At 40.0% G+C, this 20,154-nt stretch overlaps 1 protein-coding gene across 1 annotated transcript; it reads left to right on the top strand.

The window, feature by feature from the left end:
* Positions 1-1,170: 1,170 nt before the first annotated feature.
* On the top strand, positions 1,171-19,791 carry LOC309629261 (14-3-3 protein gamma-like). The gene is made up of 2 exons (XM_082393054.1): positions 1,171-16,249; positions 16,362-19,791. The coding sequence occupies exons 1-2, from the start codon at positions 16,157-16,159 to the stop codon at positions 17,013-17,015; spliced, it is 747 nt and encodes a 248-aa protein (XP_082249180.1). The 5' UTR covers positions 1,171-16,156; the 3' UTR covers positions 17,016-19,791.
* The last annotated feature ends 363 nt before the right edge of the window (positions 19,792-20,154 follow it).

The raw sequence follows: 20,154 nt of genomic DNA, 5'->3' as shown, positions 1-20,154 counted from the left end.
TTATGACACAGATACAATCATTATCATTACCTCTTTACAGATAGGGGAACCTGCCCAGGCTACTCTAAAGTAGGGTTGAACTTACACCCCCACCCACACACATGAAGTTAAGCATGACCATATTACTTGCTTGGGCCAAAGAAATATGTGTGGAAGCGACATGCCACTTTCAGGCATAAGCTCTAAGAATCAATGCATAATTCACAACAATCTTTTCCCCCTTCCAAGGTGATCATGGATGCACTTGTCAAGATGAACCTCTGTCAGCCTAGTCCCTGAGTGACTGATGAACAAAAACAACCCCTGTTGGACATGTAGCATGAACAAGATATAAACCTTCACTGGGTTAAGTCATTGAGATTTGGGGCTTGTTTATTTTTTCAGTATAATCTGGCCTATCTTGAATATCATTTATTGAGCATGTAACAAATGCAATCAAGGTGCTAAGCTCTTTACATAGATCATCTCATTTAATTGTCAAAACAACCTTGCAAGGTAGATGTTATTATTCCTGTCTTATAGTTGGGCATGTAGCCTTGGAGATGTTATACAGTGTGACCTAGTCCTCCAGTTGCTGAGTCACAGAACCAGCAAAGCATGTGCAATCATTTATCACTTGCCAGTTATTAGCCATTCACTACATGGGCTGCAGAGGAATGCACAAAACTAATACTACATGTTCTTTTTTTTTTTTTTTTGATGGCATTATTTCCTCTTTTTTTTTGTTTTTTTCGAATTTATTTATTTATTTATTTTTATTTTTGGCTGCGTTAGGTCTTCGTCGCTGCCTGCTGGCTTTCTCTAGTTGAGGCAAGTGGGGGCTACTCTTCATTGCAGTGTGCGGGCTTCTTACTGCGGTGGCTTCTCTTGTTGTGGAGCATGGGCTCTAGGCGTGTGGGCTTCAATAGTTGTGGCACACGGGCTCAGTAGTTGTGGCACATGGGCTCAGTAGTTGTGGCACACAGGCTCAGTATTTGTGGCTCGTGGGCTCTAGAGCACAGGCTCAGTAGCTGTAGCGCATGAGCTTAGCTGCTCCATGACATGTGGGATCTTCCTGGACCAGGGCTTGAACCCATGTCTGCTACATTGGCAGGCGGATTCTTAACCACTGCACCACCAGGGAAGCCCCATACTACATGTTCTTAATCAAGGAGTTTACCATCTTACTTGGAAAGGCGAATAAAGATGGTTAGCCATAAAAAAAGGAAAATAGTGGTCTGTGATGGCCTGAACGTTCAAAGAAGTCTTCATGGGAGGGCTGGCGAGGTGATCCGCATTGGTGGGGAAAAACATTTATGTGCACAGAACAGAGAGAGGATATCTCAAGCAGGACTAACAGCATAAGAGAAATGCATAATGACAGGAGCAAGGAGCATGTAAGTAGGGAAAAGACCAGGCGGGCTAGAGCAGAAGGCTCAAGTTGAAATGGAGCAGCAGATAAAATGAGACAGGCAAGATCAAGAGTATGGACATGAGTGTCAGGTGGAGGATTTTATTCATTTATTCATTCATTCGACAAAAAAAATTCTGACCACCTACAATGTACCCAGCACTGTGCCATACACAGTGAGTGTAGTTTATGGTCTAGGGAAAAATTGATATTAATCAAATAATTACAAGGGAAGTAGAAGGTAAAGTAGGAGCAAGGGAAGGGGTCCCCATGAGGAGAGGTCTTGGGAAGTAGTGACTCAGTGCCCAGCTGGTTCATAGAGTCAGTCAACCAGTGCTTGTTGAACTCCCAAGAGTGAATAGAGAGGAAAAGATTAGTATGAGATTAATTATGATGGATGACCAGGAAAGATTAAGTGACCTAGGGAACAGAAATGAAAGGCTAGTTATGTGCTACAATAAGAATATTTTATCTGACATCACAAGATCTGAGTTCAAGCCTCCATGATAACATTTAAGATCTATGTGACCTTGGGAACATTACTTGACTTTTCTGTACCTCAGTTGCTAGCTGTGTAACTTTGGGCATCTTACTTAATCTCTTTTCCATTTCTTTATCTGTAAACTGAGGGCAATAATCACTACCTCACCCAGTTGTGAGAACTGAATGAGATAGCGTGTGTAAAATATCTGGCAAGTGTTTAAGTAGTCAATAAATATTAATCATGTCTTTATAAAACTCAGAATTTTAAGGAAAGATGTGCTTTTATATTAAAAATAATTTTGAAGTTATTTAAGGGTAAAAGAAGGGATTTCTATGGCACCAATAGAGAACATGGAAAAGACCCAGGGTATCACATATACTTAATTTGAAACGTGTTGGCGTGCTCTTCCCAATATGACAGGACTCTTGGTAGCTGCTCAGCTACACTCTTGGAAACTCTGAGGGTACCGGTTCAGTTGACAGGCTGCTCACTGGACTTTACTAATGTGTTACCCTTCCCAAGGCTGCACCTACTCTAAGCCTGGCACAGGTTGCCAACAACAAGCTTGAGAAGCAATGTGCCCATGGCTGGTGGAGGAGGGAGATGGGGTAGAGAATCAGGTAGCCTCTGATAAAGAACATTACTGCTGATGATACACAATAGGTGTCCATACAGACTGAAAGAAATTCCGGAGCTGGTTTCCATTGTCAGTCCCACCTCGGATGAGACTGTGCTAAGGATACTGAAAGACAAAGACAGCTGAAAGGGAGAGGGAGGCACCACTAGCTCCAAGCATCCTTCCAACCCTGTGGCATTCATCAGAACCATGGACACTTCCACCGTCAATGAGAGAGAGAAATAGGGAAGGTGGTAGCATGAGTCAACCTTCTCAGGCACATCCCTGCTTATCCTTGATACTCTGGGGACTTTACTATGCAGAAGTAGCCCCCACCCTGCCTGGTGCAGCCCAGCCCAGCAGGTGCATGAGTACTGGAGCAAAAAGCTGCTGAATTTCAGCCCCACTTGAACCTGTAACTATGATGTGCCCATCAGCCCCAGTGAAGCCAACTCGCTGGCATCTGAAGGCAAAAAGAATAAAGTGACAATGCTAAATTCAGTTTTAAGCAAGCATGCTGGCCCTTCTGTTACCCATAGAGGCCCTTGCATGCTGCTGAACCTCATTTTCAAAGAAAGTGATTAGAGACCTCACGCTGGGCAGCTCACACCCTAAATGAGACCACTGCTGGGAAAGGATCTTTGGATTAACTTCATGTCATGAATCTAAGATGGCAATGTCTACCTGCAGACCAGTTGAGAAGGAGCCCTGACAAGGTGTGTGTCCCCATGAGGGAGAAGGGGCTGGAAGCTTACTCCCCTGCCCACTAGTGGGTTCCTGAGTGCAGTACCCAGGCCTCAGCTTAGGGCCTGACTTGGAGTTTTCCTTCAGAAAGTGCCCCTGGAAATGATACTAATAACTATATCTTCCACTTAAAATCACTGTGATAAGCAGTCTACATTATTTCATTTACTTTTCATTGCAATCAGCATCTTCAGATTCCAGGTATGAAAAACTGAGGTTCTGAAAGTTTAAGTAACTTGTCCAAAGTCAAACAGTTAGTGAGTGATAAAATAATTCTAAACTTCTGTTCTTAATTATAGTATCTGACATTGAGCCTGTGCTGAAAATTCCCCATGGTTATGGGTCCAGGAAAGAAATTGTCTTTCCCCAGCCAGATATCAGGAAGCACTGAAAGTCTCTGAAGAACATCCTCACCATATAGAGATGCAGGCACAGCATTTTTCAGTAGAGAAGTTTGGAAAATGAGTAAAAAGAAGATGAGGAAGTTCTTCTCTCTGGTTTCATGACTAAGGGCTCTGAAATGGAATTCAAGAATAAGAGTTATAATAGTAATAGTAGTAGTAGGAGCAGCAGCAGTAACAATAACAGTAACTAATATTGAGAAGCTACTATATGCCAGGCCTTCTTCTAAGATAGTGGAATTAACTAAAGTATATTAGGAATCACAAGACATGTAAACAGATTATATTATTACATTTACCAATTAAGTGATGGAGATTATAAGTATTTTTAAAAGACCAACCTAAAATAAAACCTCAAGAAAGATGGAAAAATAAAGGAATCAAAAAAGATATATCTTGCAAATATTACCAAAAAGGAAACTAGGCAAGCAATATTAATTGCATAAAAAAATTTAAGATTAATAAAAATAAGGAGCAACACAAGGAATAATAAAAGGAACATTCAAACAAAATATGTGGAATAATAAAGGCTGCAGATATGCACCAAACAACATGGGCTCTGAGGCAGATTGTGTTTTCCAAAGTTGGCCACAAAAATATCTCCCATTCCACATGATCTTCTGCAGTGTGACCCTGTTACTCCCCATGAAGAGATAGAGTCTGATTTCCCTGCCCTTAAATCTGAGTTGGCTTTAATCACTGGGTTGAAACCAATAAGATGAAACAGAACAGACGCTATGAGATTTCTGAGGGGCACCATCAGAAGAAGGCTTGCATTTCTTCCTTGTTCTCTTGAAACCCACTCTCCAGACTCTCCTCCTTGGGGTGCTCCCTCTCAGAACCCAGCTGAATGCCATGCTATGAAAAAGTCAGGTTCATAAAGGGCCATGTGTAGGTGTCTTGGACCTTAGCCTCGGCCTTTGAGTCACCACTGCTCAGGCCCTAGACTTCATGTGAAGAATTGTCCAGGTGATCCCTGTGCTTAGCTATTTGAGTCATTTGCTCCACAGGTTGAGGAGAAAAGACAGGCCATCACCAATATTCCCTGCACAGATTCCTGACTCAGAATTCATGAGATAATAAAAATATTATGTGTTATGCCACTAAGCCGGCTCTGTTTTACAGTGATAGATAACCAAATTAGGCTCAAAATATAATAAATCAAGTAAAATAAACTGCATAGGCTCAATATGTATAACATAAAAATTTTTTAATTTCAAAGAAAATGTTAAAATTTATAATCATAGTAGAAAATGTTAACACAGCTCTATCAGAAAACAATAGCTCAAACAAATAAAACATTGTAAGAATAAAGAACAACACAATTAGAAACTTGATCTAATAGATATGAGAATTCTAAACCCACAAAATAAATAACATATTCTTTACAAATTTAAATGCAACACTTATTTTTTCATTACTTTTTAAATTGATTTTGAGCTTGCATTAGGTGACAAGAGAAATCTAAAATAGTTTTAAAGAATCAAATCAATACTATACAGACAACATTTCTTGATATAACACAATTAAATTAGAAATGAACAATAACAAAGAAAAACAAAGTTGGAGGTATCATGCTCCCTGACTTCAGCCTATACCACAAAGCTATAGTAATCAAAACAGTACGTTACCCACATAAAAACAGACATATAAATCAATGGAACAGAACAGAGAGCCCAAAAAATATACCAATGTTATATGGTTAATTAATCTACAACAAAGAAGGCAAGAATATACAATGGGAAAAAGACAGTCTCTTTAATAAGTGGTGTTGGGGAAACTGCACACCTAAATGCAAAAGAATGAAACCAGACCAATTTCTTTAACCATATACAAAAGGAACTCAAAATGAATTACAGACTTAAACATAAGACCAGAAACCATAAACTCCTAGAAGAAAACAGTCAGTACACTCTTTGACATCAATCTTAGGAATATTTTTTTGGATCTGTCTCCCCAGGCAAAGGCAACAAAGCAAAGTAAATAAATGGGACTACATCCAACTAAAAAGATTTTGCACAGCAAAGGAAACCATCAACAAAACAAAAAGGCAAACTACTGAATGCGAGAAGATATTTGCCAGTGATATATCTGATAAGGGGTTAATATCCAAATTATATAAAGAAATTATACAACTCAATATCAAAACAAACAGACAAACAATCCAGAGTGGTGGCCAAGATGGCAGAGTAGGAGGACCCAGAGCTCACCTCCTCTCAAAGACGCACCAACATTGCAACTACTTACAGACCAACTATCGATGTGAATGACCTGAAAACTAGCAGAAAAGATTTTCCACAGCTAAAGATCTAAAGAAGGAACCACAAGGAGATGAATAGGAGGGGTGGAGATGTGGTGCAGTCAAGACCCACACCCCCAGGTAGGGAACCCACAAATGGGAGGATAAGCACCACTGGAAAGGTTTTCCCCAACTAGCGAGGGATCCAAGCCCCATATTGAGGGCCCCAGCCCTGGGGTCCTGCACCAGGAAGACAAGGCCCCAGAACATCTTTCTTTTAAGGTCAGTGGGGCTTGAGTACGGGAGAGCCAGAAGGAGGTAGGAAACAGAGACTCTGTTCTTAAAGGGCTCACACAAAATCTCACACACTCCATGTCCCAGTGCAGAGCAAATTTAAAACTTTAGGTACATTCCTTTTGATTACGGAAAAAATTCAAACGAAAGTAGAGAAGAGTATAATGCAACCCTATGTATCCATTATCCAGCTTCAATCATTGTTAGCATTTGACTATCTTGGAGTAAAAAACATCATATCATTCCATCCATAAGTCCTTCAGTGTGTGTCTCTAAAAGATAAGCATCTCTCTCTTTTATTAAGCAAACCACAATTCTGTCATCACACCTAAAACAACTAATAGTTATTCCTCATTAATTTTTTATATAGTTAGTTTGAATAAGGATTCTAAACAAGGTCTATATATTGCATTTGGCTTACGTGTCCTTAGGTATCTTTTAATCTATAAGTTCAACTCTCTCTCTCTCTCTCTCTCTCACTAATTATTTGTTGAAAAAGTGGTGTTTTTCTTGTGGAATTTCCCATATTCTGGATTTTATTGATTCTGCCCTCATGGGGTCAGAATGTTCCTTGTTTTTAACATGGAATATTTAACATATTCCTTGTTTCCCTGTACTTCCTATAAATTATTAGTTAGATGTTGAGATCTAATTTGGTCAAGGTTTGGATTTTTGGCAAGAATACATCATAGGTGGTGGTGTGTACTCCCAGCACATCAACTCAGAAGACTTTAGAAGTCATCAGGCATTATTGCCCACCTTCGTTTGACCATTAAGAGCCACAAAGTGGTGATCTCCTAGCATATCATTTTTTATTTATTAACTAAAATTATTCTAAAAAGAGCTTTCCTTCATCAACTATTTAGTTACCCCGAGGTATGGTTTGTATCAGAAAAGCAGGATAAATACTGACACTTTCCATTTCTAAAAGGTTTTCAGGACAGTAATTTGATCTCCAAACTTCAAAGATTCCATGAAGGATATTTTTAGTATCATTATGAGTTCATGGATTTTAATATGCGTGATGTATTTCAATCCACTGCAGATATTATTCTTTTTGACGGTCATATTGTGCCATCTTTGGCCAATGACAATGAACCCCTTTAATTAGGCTTCAGGGTCCTATTGTTATGACCCTGGTAGTCTTTGATAGCTTCTTTGTTATCTATTGTGACAGATGTTCCAGGCTCATTTTGTACATTTTCTGCCCCAGATCTGGACTCAGCAATTCTTCAAGAAGCCGTGATTCCTTTCTGTGGGAATGATATTTAGAGAAATGCATTTTTTAATGGACAGATTGGAAATAAATTAGTTATGTGGTCATTTCAAGAAGCTAGAAGCAAAAAGTCCTTTAAAAAGTAGTGGAAGAAAATAGTAAAGTTAAGGGCAGAAATTAGGAACTAAAAGATGGTTCCTTGCAAAACTAACAAAAATAGTTTAATAATAACAAAACAGACAAAATTTTAACCAGAATTTTAACAAGACTAAGTAAGAATGAAAAGGCAGAAATAAGCAATATTGTGGAGGAAAAAAAGAAGAAAAAGCTACATCTACAGCAGAGTCTAAAAATCATAATTTAATATTATAGATAATTTTCTCTCAATATATTAGTAAGCAGATATATTAGAATCTAAAAAACAAAGTGAAGACGAAAAGGAAACCTGAATAAACCAAAGAACTATAAAAGAAATTGAGTTGAAAAGGGGAAAACTCTTCTTCACTCCCAAAGACACGGAGCCAGGGGAGTTTGGTCAAAGTGTTAAGGAATGTGTAAAGTGAGACTTTCGCTTATCCGTTACCATATCACCAGAAACTAGAAGAGGGCCTGGCACATAGTTGAATACTCAATAAGTATGTGATAAATAAACTATCTTGATCACACATAAACTGTCTCAAAGAATGGAAAAATATGGAATGATGGAAATTAACTCATGGTGTTACCGAGTCCAAGCTCATACTGCTCACTACATGACAGGCCAATAAACCAAGAGACAAGTTGCTGGGGCAAGGAATAGCAACTTTATTCCAAAAGCCATCAGACTGAGAAGATGGTAGACTAGTGTCCCACAGAACCATCTTACCTGAGTTAGAACTCAAGACATCTTTTATACTAAAAGGGGAGGGGTGTGGCTAGTTGTTGCAAACTTCTTGGTGCCAGAATCCTTTGGTCCTGCAGCTGTCCATGTAGGTCTGGTCACAATGTTCCTGTAAACCTCCAACAAGACAATCATTATTTTCTGTTCTGCAACTTTTTATCTCTACATGAATGGAAAAGTGTTACACCATTAAAGGTCAAGCCTGGGAAGCAGAGCCCTGAGAATGTGCTATTAGGTATATTTCAGGCTACAGGCAACATTACTTTACAAAGGTGCAGAGCCAGCAGACTTAGCACAGGCAACAGAGCACAAAGGTGAGAGCTAAAGGAATAGGTCCAATATGGAGTCAGGCTTGTTCTTCACTGTTACAGTGGGGGAGGGCACAGGCTCAGCACTAAAATGAGGGAAGGAAGGAAGGAAGGAAGAAAGGAAGGAAGGGAGGGAAGAAGGAGGGAGGGAGGGAGAGAGGGAATTATAGATCGATCTCATTTATAAAACTAAATGGAAAAACTTAGGTAAAATATCATTAAATTGAATACAACAGTATAATCCGATAAGATGGGGCATATCCCAGGAATGCAAGGAAGTCTATTCATATAATATACCACAATACTAAATTAAATGAGAAAAACTATGTGATTAGCTTAGTAAATGCAGGAAAAGATTTGATGAAATTTAACACTTAATCAGGATTAAAAGTAACTTCTAATAAAATAATTATTATTCTTTTAGAAAATAATTTCTTTAACATGTGACAGGGCATTTATCAAAACCTAACACAAATAATATGTTTAATGGTGAAACATTACAGGTTGCCCCTTTAAAATCAAGAACAAGGCAAAAATGCCTCCATCATTGCTTCTATCCACCATGGTACTGAATACAAGCAATTCAATTCATACAAACATAGAACTGAAAAGAGGAAATTAATTTGCAAATGAGAGAATTCAGCAAGCTTGCTAGAGCTAGGAGTTATTTACAAAAATCAACTGAAATTCTATGCAATAGCGATAATCAAATAGAAAAGATAATAGGAAAAGATCCCATTCACAGTACCAAAAGATTAAAATCTGTAAGGAGTCTTGGAATAAATAGATGTGCTTTATGAAAAAATTATAAAGTATTATTGAAGTACATGAAAGGAGACCTGAGCAAACAGAGAGATACTCCACGTTCATAGACAGGAAGACTTAATCTCATAAAGATGTCAAGTTTTCCCCAAAGTAACCTATAAATTTAATGTAATTCCAATCAATATCCCAACAGGGGTTTTATTTATGGAATGTGACAAGCTCATCCTTAAATTCACATGTAAGAGTAAAGGGCCAAGAAAATCAATGATTGTTCTGAAGAAGAGGAGCAAGGTGGGTAGGTGGGGAGAGGGTGGGACTGAGACATGGCAGTGGGGCAAGGCAGGAAGTTACTTGCCCTTCCATATATCAGACTTTCTATAAAGCTATTGTGATTAAGAAATAGTGTTACTGGTGCCAAGACGGACAAGTAAATCCAGCTCTGCCACTTATTAGCTATGTGACTGGGGCAAAATTCTTAGCCCTCTGAGCAACTTCTTTCATCCTATCTGGAAATTTAATTTTATATCATCTACATCATAGGTGGGTTATAGAAACTACATAAAATAACGGATTTCATTACTGCCATTGCCTTTCATTTCTTAAGACATAATTTTCCTCACCTGAGCCGAAATTAGGTCAGAGAAACCAGGACTTGGTTACTAAGGAGTAAGAATTATAAATAATTTCTTTTAATTGTGTGAGTCTTAAACTTATTTCATGTGGCATGCATGCCTTCATCAGCACAGAATTAAACTGAGGCTATTAACTCAGAATATCCAGTTAGAATAGGAGGCCAAGGTCAGCCAGCATGAGGCTAGCAGCTAACACTTTATACTGCTTCTCTGATGCCAAGAACCGCTTTTTACAGTTCTGGTCTAAAGTTGGTGAGCAGGGCTCTGGGACACAGTCCTGACTGGAACCTCTAGACCCCAGAGATTCTCACACCTTTTTTTCCACCATACACACATGATCCATGATGTCCCCTTGAGGGTCAACGCCATGGATGTACTCCGATTATGGGCAGCAGAAAGATAAAATCGACTATGGTTTATGTGTAATGCCTAGCAATTCCTTTCTCTCCTTCTCAAGAAAGTCATGAAAAGCAAATGAGATGGGTTTTAAGGGGGAAACTCTGAAATGGCTGTAATTTTTATGAATTAGATTGCTCAAATGAATTAGATTGCTCAAAACTTTGTTACCGAGTCCAAGCTCACTCTGCTTGCCTCATGACAGGCCAATAAATCGGTGACGAGGTGTTGAGGCAGGGAAGACGACTTTATTCGGAAAGCCGGCAGACCGAGAAGATGGCAGACTAGTGTCTCAAAAGAACCATCATATCAGGTCTGGATGCCAGTTTCTTTTATAGAATCAGAGAGGGAAGTAAAGTAAAAAGGCAGAATAGAGAGGGCAGGTGGGGAGGAAGTAAAGTAAAAAGGGCCATCAGTCTTGTAAAACATCTCCTGGAATGGCCAGCCTTGGGGAAGGGATGTGTTAATTTCTTCTTTCTTGCAGCCATTCACAGGTGGGTGGGGTTTCCTGAGGCAGACCATTATGTATGATTATAATAACAAAAGCAACAAGAAGCAAAGGTTAAAGTCAAAGAAACAGATCCAACATGGAGTCAGAATTGGCTCTTCCCTGTTACAGCTTCACACCTTTCTTACAGCAATCATTACTGTCACAAGAGCACAGCTGAGCCTCTAAACATTTAGCCTCAGGTATCACCTCTCCTAGTGACACTGCCTTCCAATGGCAGGAACAATCTTCTCTTCTCAGTCGTCACAAATCTTCAGGAGGAGCCTGAACTCTCTCTCTTCCCACCGCCTGGATGGCGGTGGTCACTTCCAGCAGGTACCACACATCTCTGTATCGCTTGGGAACTCTCATCACGCTGTCTACGTTTCATAAAATGAATTCTGAAGGTCGGAAATCAAAATCCTATCTGGGTTGAGTTTCAGGTTTCCTGGTTCAAAGAGGAAACGGGAATCTTTCGGTTCAGTGGCACTTTTCAAAAGAAGTGTAATTGAAGTCTGAAATGTTGCATAAATGGACGATATAAGTTTTAATTGAAAAATAATTATAACCACTTAATCATTTTTAAATGAGGGCTGTAATTGCAGTCAGCGCACAATAGCCACATACAGACACTGAGATTTGCGCAATAAAGCAGGGATGGTACAGCCTGATTTGCTAATAGCACTTCCACTTCTCCTCCCTTTGTCTCAAAGATTAATTCAGGCAAGGGCTATTAGTGCTGTTAATTGGTTCTGCAATTTAGACCTCGTGCCTGTGAATGAATGACTGATGTAGTCGCTCAGCCAATAAATGGGAGCACTCTGTCACCACTCCCCATTGTCCAGCAGGGCGCCGTCTCGCTGGCCAGCTTCCCTCCCGTCAGCCCTTGGAGACAAAAGAGGCCCAGCGCCTCTTCTGGGTCACAGCTTCAGCAGGACCTGAGATAGGTCAACAAGATGCCTTTGAAATGAGGCTGACTTATTGAGTCTAGTGGATACTCAACGAGCACTCTTCCCCCTCACCAGAGGAAGGGTTTTGTTTTGTTTTGAACCCTCCTCGTACTCCGTGATGAGGCTGGGAAGGAATAAGAGGCCCAGCTGTCATGGAGCTTTGGCAAAGGAAAGCGCCAACCGTAACATTAGCTTGAAGATAAACGCACCCCAGAGCTCAGGAAGAAAACATTCTTTAATGGCTGCAGCGCCTCCTTGGCATGGGCACGGCACCCCCAGGGATGCTTTGGAGAGTTATCAAACCCAGTGGGGGTCCATACCGATTGTGCCAACCCCTGAGGACTTTGGAGCTAATTGCGAGCTGAAACGCCACCAAAGAGGCATCCTGGTTGAAGACTCACTCACCAGCATGGTCACTTGCAAAGCCATGTTGGATTTCAGGATTCAGAAAAATTTCCATTGCTCTACGAAAGAGTCCCCCTCTAGGACTGCAGGTCCCTCCCTCGCTGCCACAGATATTCAAATCAATGCTCTTCAGAATGAAGACATTGGGAATGAACGGCACCTGCCATTTTAGCTCCTGAGAGAAGCCTCAGGCCAGGAATTGGCAAAGAAAATGAGGGTGTGAAGTGCCCTGAAGAGGGGAGGGGATTGGAGATGAAAGGGGCTTCTGTGACCCACTTGACATTGAGCATGGATGTTCCCTGAATTCTGTGCTAATCGTGTACTGAGGTTACACGTTCATGCTTCTGCCCCACCCACCAACCCCAAGGGAGGGGGGGAAGTCTGTGTTTGGTTTGGATCCCATTTACTAAGTGATTCTTCTCTCCAAAACAAAAGTTAAAAATCTCTTCTACCCATACAACAGAAACTATACTATATGGGCTCAGATGAGAGAGAGAAAGAGAAGCAGCAAGCACCAACAAGCAGTTTCTGGAATAACAAGCTACAAATTTCCAGCCACAGACTCAGATGTTTAAGAGAGTAACTTTTTCCATTCTTTAATAACTGAGCATAATTTTTACTTTGAGCCCCATTTCACTCAACGACCGAAACTCGTATCTTTCTCCTATGTTTTCCTGAGGGTTGAATCCAAGCTCCAGAGCTGATATGGTATCAAGGCATCAGGTAGGCATCGTCTGTAGAGAATTTAAAAGCAATAATAAAGTCTAATCAACGTCAATCTGCTTTTTATCATCATCATGTGACAATTCTATAGAATGTCAATGATAAACTTCTCCCCCCCAAAAGTATCTTTTGTTGGTCTAATATCTAAACAATTGCTGTGGATACTCTTGAGTATTATATATGTAGGCTCCAAATTAGGATATTTTTATGACTTCTCTTTTAATAAACAGTTTCTGCCTGGAAGTTAATTCAGAAAGTTTCCTGCTGCCCAGCTGGCCCCAACACACTCGAACTTAGCTGCACACATTTGTTTTAAGAGTAAATTTTAAGTGCTCAGAATCACTGTGTTTGCTTCAGGCACAGTTTAATATCTCCAGCTCCTGTGGTACTTCATATCCCTGCATTTAATCAGTAGATTTGAAATAAGCCATGATAGCATGGTTATTGTAAAGACAAAGAACACATGTTATTTCAATTCTGTCATTCTCTGAGACCACTTGGAGTTTTTCTTGGTTTAAAATTTAAAGCCGAGTGCAAACTACAGTGTAATTCTTTCTTTCTTTAAAATAATCATAACCTAAGTAGAAAGTATTAATTCACTACTTTTCCCCTTTCCTGTATTGTAGTATTTGTTTTATTTTTACTTATTTTTTGTTTCCTGACATGATTATATATGGACGTTTGAGAAAAGAAAACTTGCACTGTTTACATTTTTTTCTTTGGCCATTGTTATTATTTGTTTCCTTTAATGATTATACTGAAAATAATTTGGCCCTATAGAGGGAGGAAATGTTAAGTGATCATCTGTGGGTGTCAAATAACAGTGGACACACACCGTTGTTAGAGTGGACATACTGATCACTGAAACGGGACCTTTTCTTGGTCTCTGATTTGTGGACCTTTTGTGTCTAAGGATGATTGGGAAAGCAGGGTCTGCTTGGGATGTCATCCACGAGTAGTGGAGGACTATTCCAAGACTGGGTTTGAGTAGACACCGGGGAAGGAAAATTGTCTTAGGTTTGTAACCTATGGGTTCAGCTCCTTCACTGTGTTTTGTAAAACATACTGGAGGGAAGAAAATCCCTGAGCTTTACTCTCATGATTACACTGGGCCCTTACACTGAACTGAAACATGACAGAAAGAGCAGGAAGGATCAGCCAACAAGTGCCACCATTACATCTCATGTAAAGATGTGTCTGGCACAGCAAGAGCTATGGAGACACATAGAAAAGGTTCCCAGAAACCCGGTCGCTGCCAAAGGGCCAGGAGTGGCCATTCTATTCCTCATCCCAGGTGAAGACTTTCAAAAAGCTCCATAGTGAAGAGAAAATTGAAAGTGATGACAGAACCTATCGGTATATGTTTCATCAGATGGATACATTTATATTTAAGTTAAGTGTCCAGCAAAAAAATTGAGTTCAGTCTCATTAACAAACTTCTTTTTGGTCTTAATAAACATCCTCAAAGACTGTTTCAAATAGATCTGGATGGCCTGGCTTTTAGAATCAATGAGTAGGTCCCACAGAGATGCAGCTCTCTTCCCTACCAAAGGCCCCATTAGCAACCTTATTTCTGTCTGAGTCAGCTTCACACTACACTCACATTCTTCTAAAAAATAAATAAAAATACCATAAAACCTTGGGTTGCACAGAAGATAAGAATCTGAAAAGTACTTTAATCTAAGACAGTAATTGGAGGCATTAATCTTATATATAATTGGAGAGTAGAGACCTCTGCCCACCAATTTGACATTAATTTCACTGAAAGAAGATATTAAGACACAACCTTGTAATGGAATTATTAATCTGATTAAAACTTTACTCATGAACATGAACAAGCAAATCGAAAGAGAAGAAATAAAGATGTCCACAAATACAGAAAAAGGTACTTGGCAGACAATAATCAAAGAATTGCAGGTTAAAATGGGGCATCACTGCCATCTATTCTTTCTTGAAACTAATAAAATATTGATAATCCTCAGTTTTTGAGGGTATGGAAAATTGTCATTTAAATATACTGGTTTTTAGCAGGAGTATAAGCTGATCTAACTTTTTGAGCGGACAATATGATCAAAATTTTAAATATGTATCTTTTGTATGCTCATACCAGATATTTCGCTTCAGGGAGTTTATCTTTAGGAAATAATGAAATGAGGGGGAAAAGATTAATGTTCTAAGATATCAATATCATTGATGTCATTATAAATAATTATAATTTAAATATTGGAAACAACTAAATATACATTATATGCGACTGATTATTTTTTAAACTAGCTGAATTTTTTCCCTTTTTTGTTAACTGAAGTATAATTGATTACAATGTTTCATGTGTATAGCAAAGTGATTAGAAAATATATATATATAGAGAGAGAGCTATCTATATACATATATTCTTTTCCATTATAGGTTACTACAAGATATTGAATATAGTTCCCTGTGCTATACAGTAGGTCCTTGTTGGTAATCTATTTTATATATAGTAGTCTATACCTGTTAATCTCAAATTCCAAATTCATCCCTCCCCCCCCTTTCCCCTTTGGTAATCATAAATTTGTTTTCTATGTCTGTGAGTCTATTTCTGTTTTATAAATAAGTTCATTTGTATTATTTTTTTAGATTCCACATATAAGTGATATCATATGATATATGTCTTTCTCTGTCTTGCTTACTTCACTTAGTATGATAATCTCTAAGTCCAACCATGTTGCTGAAAACGGCATGAATTCATTCTTTTTTATGGCTGAGTAATACTCCATCGTACCACATCTTTATCCATTCATCCGTCAATGGACATTTACATTGCTTCCATGCCTTGGCTCTTGTGAATAGTGCTGCTGTGAACATTGGGGTGCGTGTATCTTTTCAAGTTAGAGTTTCCTCTGGATATATGCCCAGGAGTGGGATTGCTGGATCATGTGAAATAAATTACAGTATAGACAAATGATGGAATACTAAGCAGGGTCTTAAAAGACTGGGGTAAATTTTGATGTAATAGCATAAAAAATTATCCCATTGTATTAAAAAAATTAAAATTAAAAATAAAGAGGTTAAGAGCCGCCTCGCGCCGGGTCCCGCGGTCGCAGCTCGAGCCGCAGCCTTCGCGCCGTCACCTCAGCTGCTCGCTTCGTGGGTCGGTCCTTCCAGCACACAGGCTCCAGCCGCACCCGCAGCCGCCCTCCGAGTCCTTCAGGCCGCCCCGGTCTCCTCGCCCGGCCCGACCCAGCCCATGAAGATGGTGGACCGCGAGCAACTGGTGCAGAAAGCCCGGCTGGCGGAGCAGGCAGAGCACTACGACGACACGGCTGCGGACATGAAGAACGTGAGTTTCTCCTCCACCCCCCGCCCCGACCCTGCTGCCTCGCCCCAGCCCCTTCACAGACACGGGCTTTCGCTGGGTCGACTTGGGGACTAGTCGCCCATCGCTCCTGCAGGTGACAGAGCTGAATGAGCCACTGTCCAATGAAGAAAGAAACCTCTCCGTGGCCTACAAGAATGTAGTTGGAGCACGCCGTTCTTCCTGGAGGGTCATTAGTAGCACTGAGCAGAAGACATCTGCAGATGGTAATGAGAAGAAGATAGAGATGGTCCGTGCTTACCGTGAAAAAATAGAGAAGGAGTTGGAGGCCGTATGTCAGGATGTGCTGAGCCTGCTGGATAACTACCTGATCAAGAATTGCAGTGAGACCCAGTGTGAGAGCAAAGTGTTTTACCTGAAGATGAAAGGGGACTATTACCGCTACCTGGCCGAAGCCGCCACTGGAGAGAAGAGGGCGACCGTCGTGGAGTCATCTGAGAAGGTCTACAGCGAAGCCCGTGAGATTAGCAAGGAGCACATGCAGCCCACTCACCCCATTAGATTAGGCCTGGCCCTTAACTACTCCGTTTTCTGCTATGAGATCCAGAACGCCCCAGAGCAAGCCTGCCACTTGGCCAAGACCACTTTTGATGGCGCCATTGCCAAGCTCGACACTCTCAACGAAGACTCCTACAAGGACTCCACGCTCATCGTGCAGCTCCTCCGCGACAACCTCACGCTCTGGACAAGCGATCAGCAAGACGACGACGGTGGAGAAGGCAACAATTAAGGCCCCCAGGTTGACTGGCAGCACACGCTGATGCTACTACCGCAGTCTTCATTTTTTTCCCATGAGTTGGGGGTCGGGTGGGGGAGGGAAAGGGAGCGATGACCTTCCTAGGGAGAAACCCATGACCTGTCTTGTCTTTGATCGCCTCTTTGACATTTTTGCCAAAATACCACTAGTGGAAAGTCAGGCTAGCTGTGCTGGTGTTGGAATAGCAGCCTCACACTGGCATATGGACTGTTCTGTAGATTAATGCAAGCAGAGCTGTCCTTAATTTAACTTATTGCTAGAAAATAGGGTTTTAAGATGAAAAGAAAACTTAAACGGAATAGCCCTCATTCAATAAGTTCTGTGGTTCCAGTAAGGATTTTTATGTACATATGCTCTTGTCTTTTAAGTTCTGGGTACTTTCTAGCTCATCTGTTTTAGCCATGCATTTTGTTTTTCAGGGTGTACTCTACCAGACATGGAATAGTTAAAATCCCAAGCTGATAGACTTAGAACATAAGGTATATTTATCCTTGTGGTTTAGGCCTTGCCAGTTTTCAGAAGTTTCTGATTAGTTGACAGTATTAACACTGAATTGCAGTTTACAGTATTTCTACATTACAGCCATATGTGACATCAAGCCATTGATTGTGTGTTTTTCTTATTTTGGCTTTTACATCCTTATTCAGCCTTATCCAGGTTGGTTTTGCTGTTATCTATCTCCTAGGCCAAAAGGCTTCCCTGAGGAGAATCAAAGCTACTTTAGGTTTTGTTTAATAAGTGCTTGGCAGATGGCTGTGGGGTTTTTGTCCTTCTTTCTTCTTAACTTAAATCCATCACAAAAATGATTAATCACTTTAATAGAAACGTTAAACACCACAAAAATAGAGAAAATTCAGGTCTGTATGTCATTTATTGTGCTGATATTTCCAGAGAAATCCTGATTTTTTTCAGCTGCCATAGCTCCTTCCTCAGGAACTGCACTGCTGTCTCACTCCTCACGTGAGTCTTCCCTACTGTACCTTGTGCCCATGGCATGCACTCGGGTGGGTTGAAAAGCTGTTGGGTCGTAGAAGTTGGCGGTCGTTTTGAGAAAGTTTGTGGTGCAGTGTGTGAAAATTCAGGTGCTAGGAGCTTACTGGTAGAAAAATCCTAAAGGAAGAGCTCTATTCATAAACATTCTGTCCAGTTTCAGGAGCCTCGTGTGTCAGTTTTTCCTCCCTGAAAACACTCCTTCCCCAAATAATCGTTGTAGGAAAATAAACTAAAATCATTATCAGATAATAAATACTTAACTCCTATTTGACCAAAACTTTTTCTATGTATTTTTTTTCTTTTTAATGAAAGCATAGAAGTTGGAAATTGATTTGTGCCATCTGTACACGTTTTAGAATTGAAGGAAACCACAATGCTGTTTCCACAAGTTTGTTTCAGTTAGCCTTAGGTCCTTGGTTCTCATTTTGGATAAGTCTTAACACACGACCTGTTGCATGTGCATTCAGCCTTTTTTATAAGGTCAGTAACAGCGTGAACTGCTGAGACAGGTAATGACACCAGACTTGTTTGTTTCTTTGTTTTATTTAGGCAGGGAGAGGAATGAGTAGTAATTGAGGAAAACCTGACAGTTGCTTTTGCTAAAACCAAAATGGAGCTTCCAGTTGTGAAATGCACGTGTTGACCAGGATCCAGGTGACAGTGAAGATAGAAGAGTGTGACGATGCTCTGTAATGTGGCACAGTTACCCACCATGACTTTCCGTCGAAGGCCCCCTCCATACGCTAGAGCGGAAGTCCCAACAAACCAAACCTACCTGAAGGACTAACAGAAGAGAGCTTTATAGCTTCTGTGCCCTAACAGGGGCCTAAGGTCAATGCCATGGATGGGAACAGATTTGGGGGGCGGGGGCGGGTAGGTGGGGCTTTCCTTAATTTATCTTCATGTCCAGTGAGCAGTGTTCTGTCCTTCCTTGTAGCATTTGGAAATGATTCACTGGAATTACAAAACCTATTTTTCTTTTAAATTTCAGCTTTGACTCTGGCTGCTTTTTAGAATAATGCAAGATAAAGCCATATCTGAGGGCTAAAAATGAAGGAGGGAATGGTAGACTTGATATTTAAGCAGCTTGAATGGTTTACTTTCTTTTCTTTATTTTTAAAGAAATGCAGTTGCCTATCATGCTGTCTCTCCAGTGAAATGATTACTCCTCCATTACTCTATTGATACAATATTGTGCATGCTAGTGTTGTATTTCTATACAGTAGCTTGAAATCTATTAACTTATACTGTAGGTGTTATGTATTCCTATGACAAAAAAAAAATTGTCTTCAAATTTTTTTAAGTATTTTTAATTTAATTTTTCCTTTTGGGGGTAAAGTTTGCTCTACCAAATAGTGATCGTAACAAACTGATCTGTTTTGGATGTTGCTATAGTGACATGCAGTTATATATTTTGTTTTTAAGGGGGGGGGGAAGCAAAAGAAACACCAGTGTCAGCTTAATCTTAATGTCTGGTGTTTGTCATGGTGAAATTATAACTATTACAGTGTAGGAGAACAACGAATATGTTCTCTGAATGAGCCTTTGAGCTTTTTGTCATGTTATGCAGTGAACTATTTTTAAGGTCTAATCAGTGATTATTTTTCCAACTCCATGTTTCTCTAAGGAATTATTTCACACACGGACCATTCTTAGCAGTTTTCCTCAGTGATGGAATATCATGAATGTGAGTCATTATGTAGCTGTCGTACATTGAGCAAATAAACTTACAGATCTGAAAAAATAAATAAATAAAGAGGTTAAGAATACTGGGTATGACCGGTACATTGAATAGTTACCAGTGCTGACATAATAAAAATGCAATTTTATTTTGGGTCTGGTATTGTCACTTTAAAGTTTGGTCAGTGAGTGTAAATTTCCTCTGCAACTAGATGAAAACTGTAGCAAGCCCGTGATTTTTCTGCTCACTCTTGGTTGACAATCCTACAGTCACTTTAAGATACAATTACTGTCTCAAGTGAAAAATCAGAATGTTTGGTCCAGGATATTAATCAAAACTGCAAACTTGATTTAATATCATTTATATATGAGACCTGGTAAGATATTAACCTTTTGGCATTTGTCTTCTAGCTTTGTTTTTGATAGGTTTGCTGTAGAG

This window comes from Balaenoptera borealis, assembly GCF_965194805.1.
Source record: "Balaenoptera borealis genome assembly, chromosome: 5".
Classification (NCBI taxonomy): Eukaryota; Metazoa; Chordata; class Mammalia; order Artiodactyla; family Balaenopteridae; genus Balaenoptera; species Balaenoptera borealis.
The sequence above is the reverse complement of the archived record's forward strand: the minus strand, read 5'-3'. Positions and strand labels throughout refer to the sequence as shown.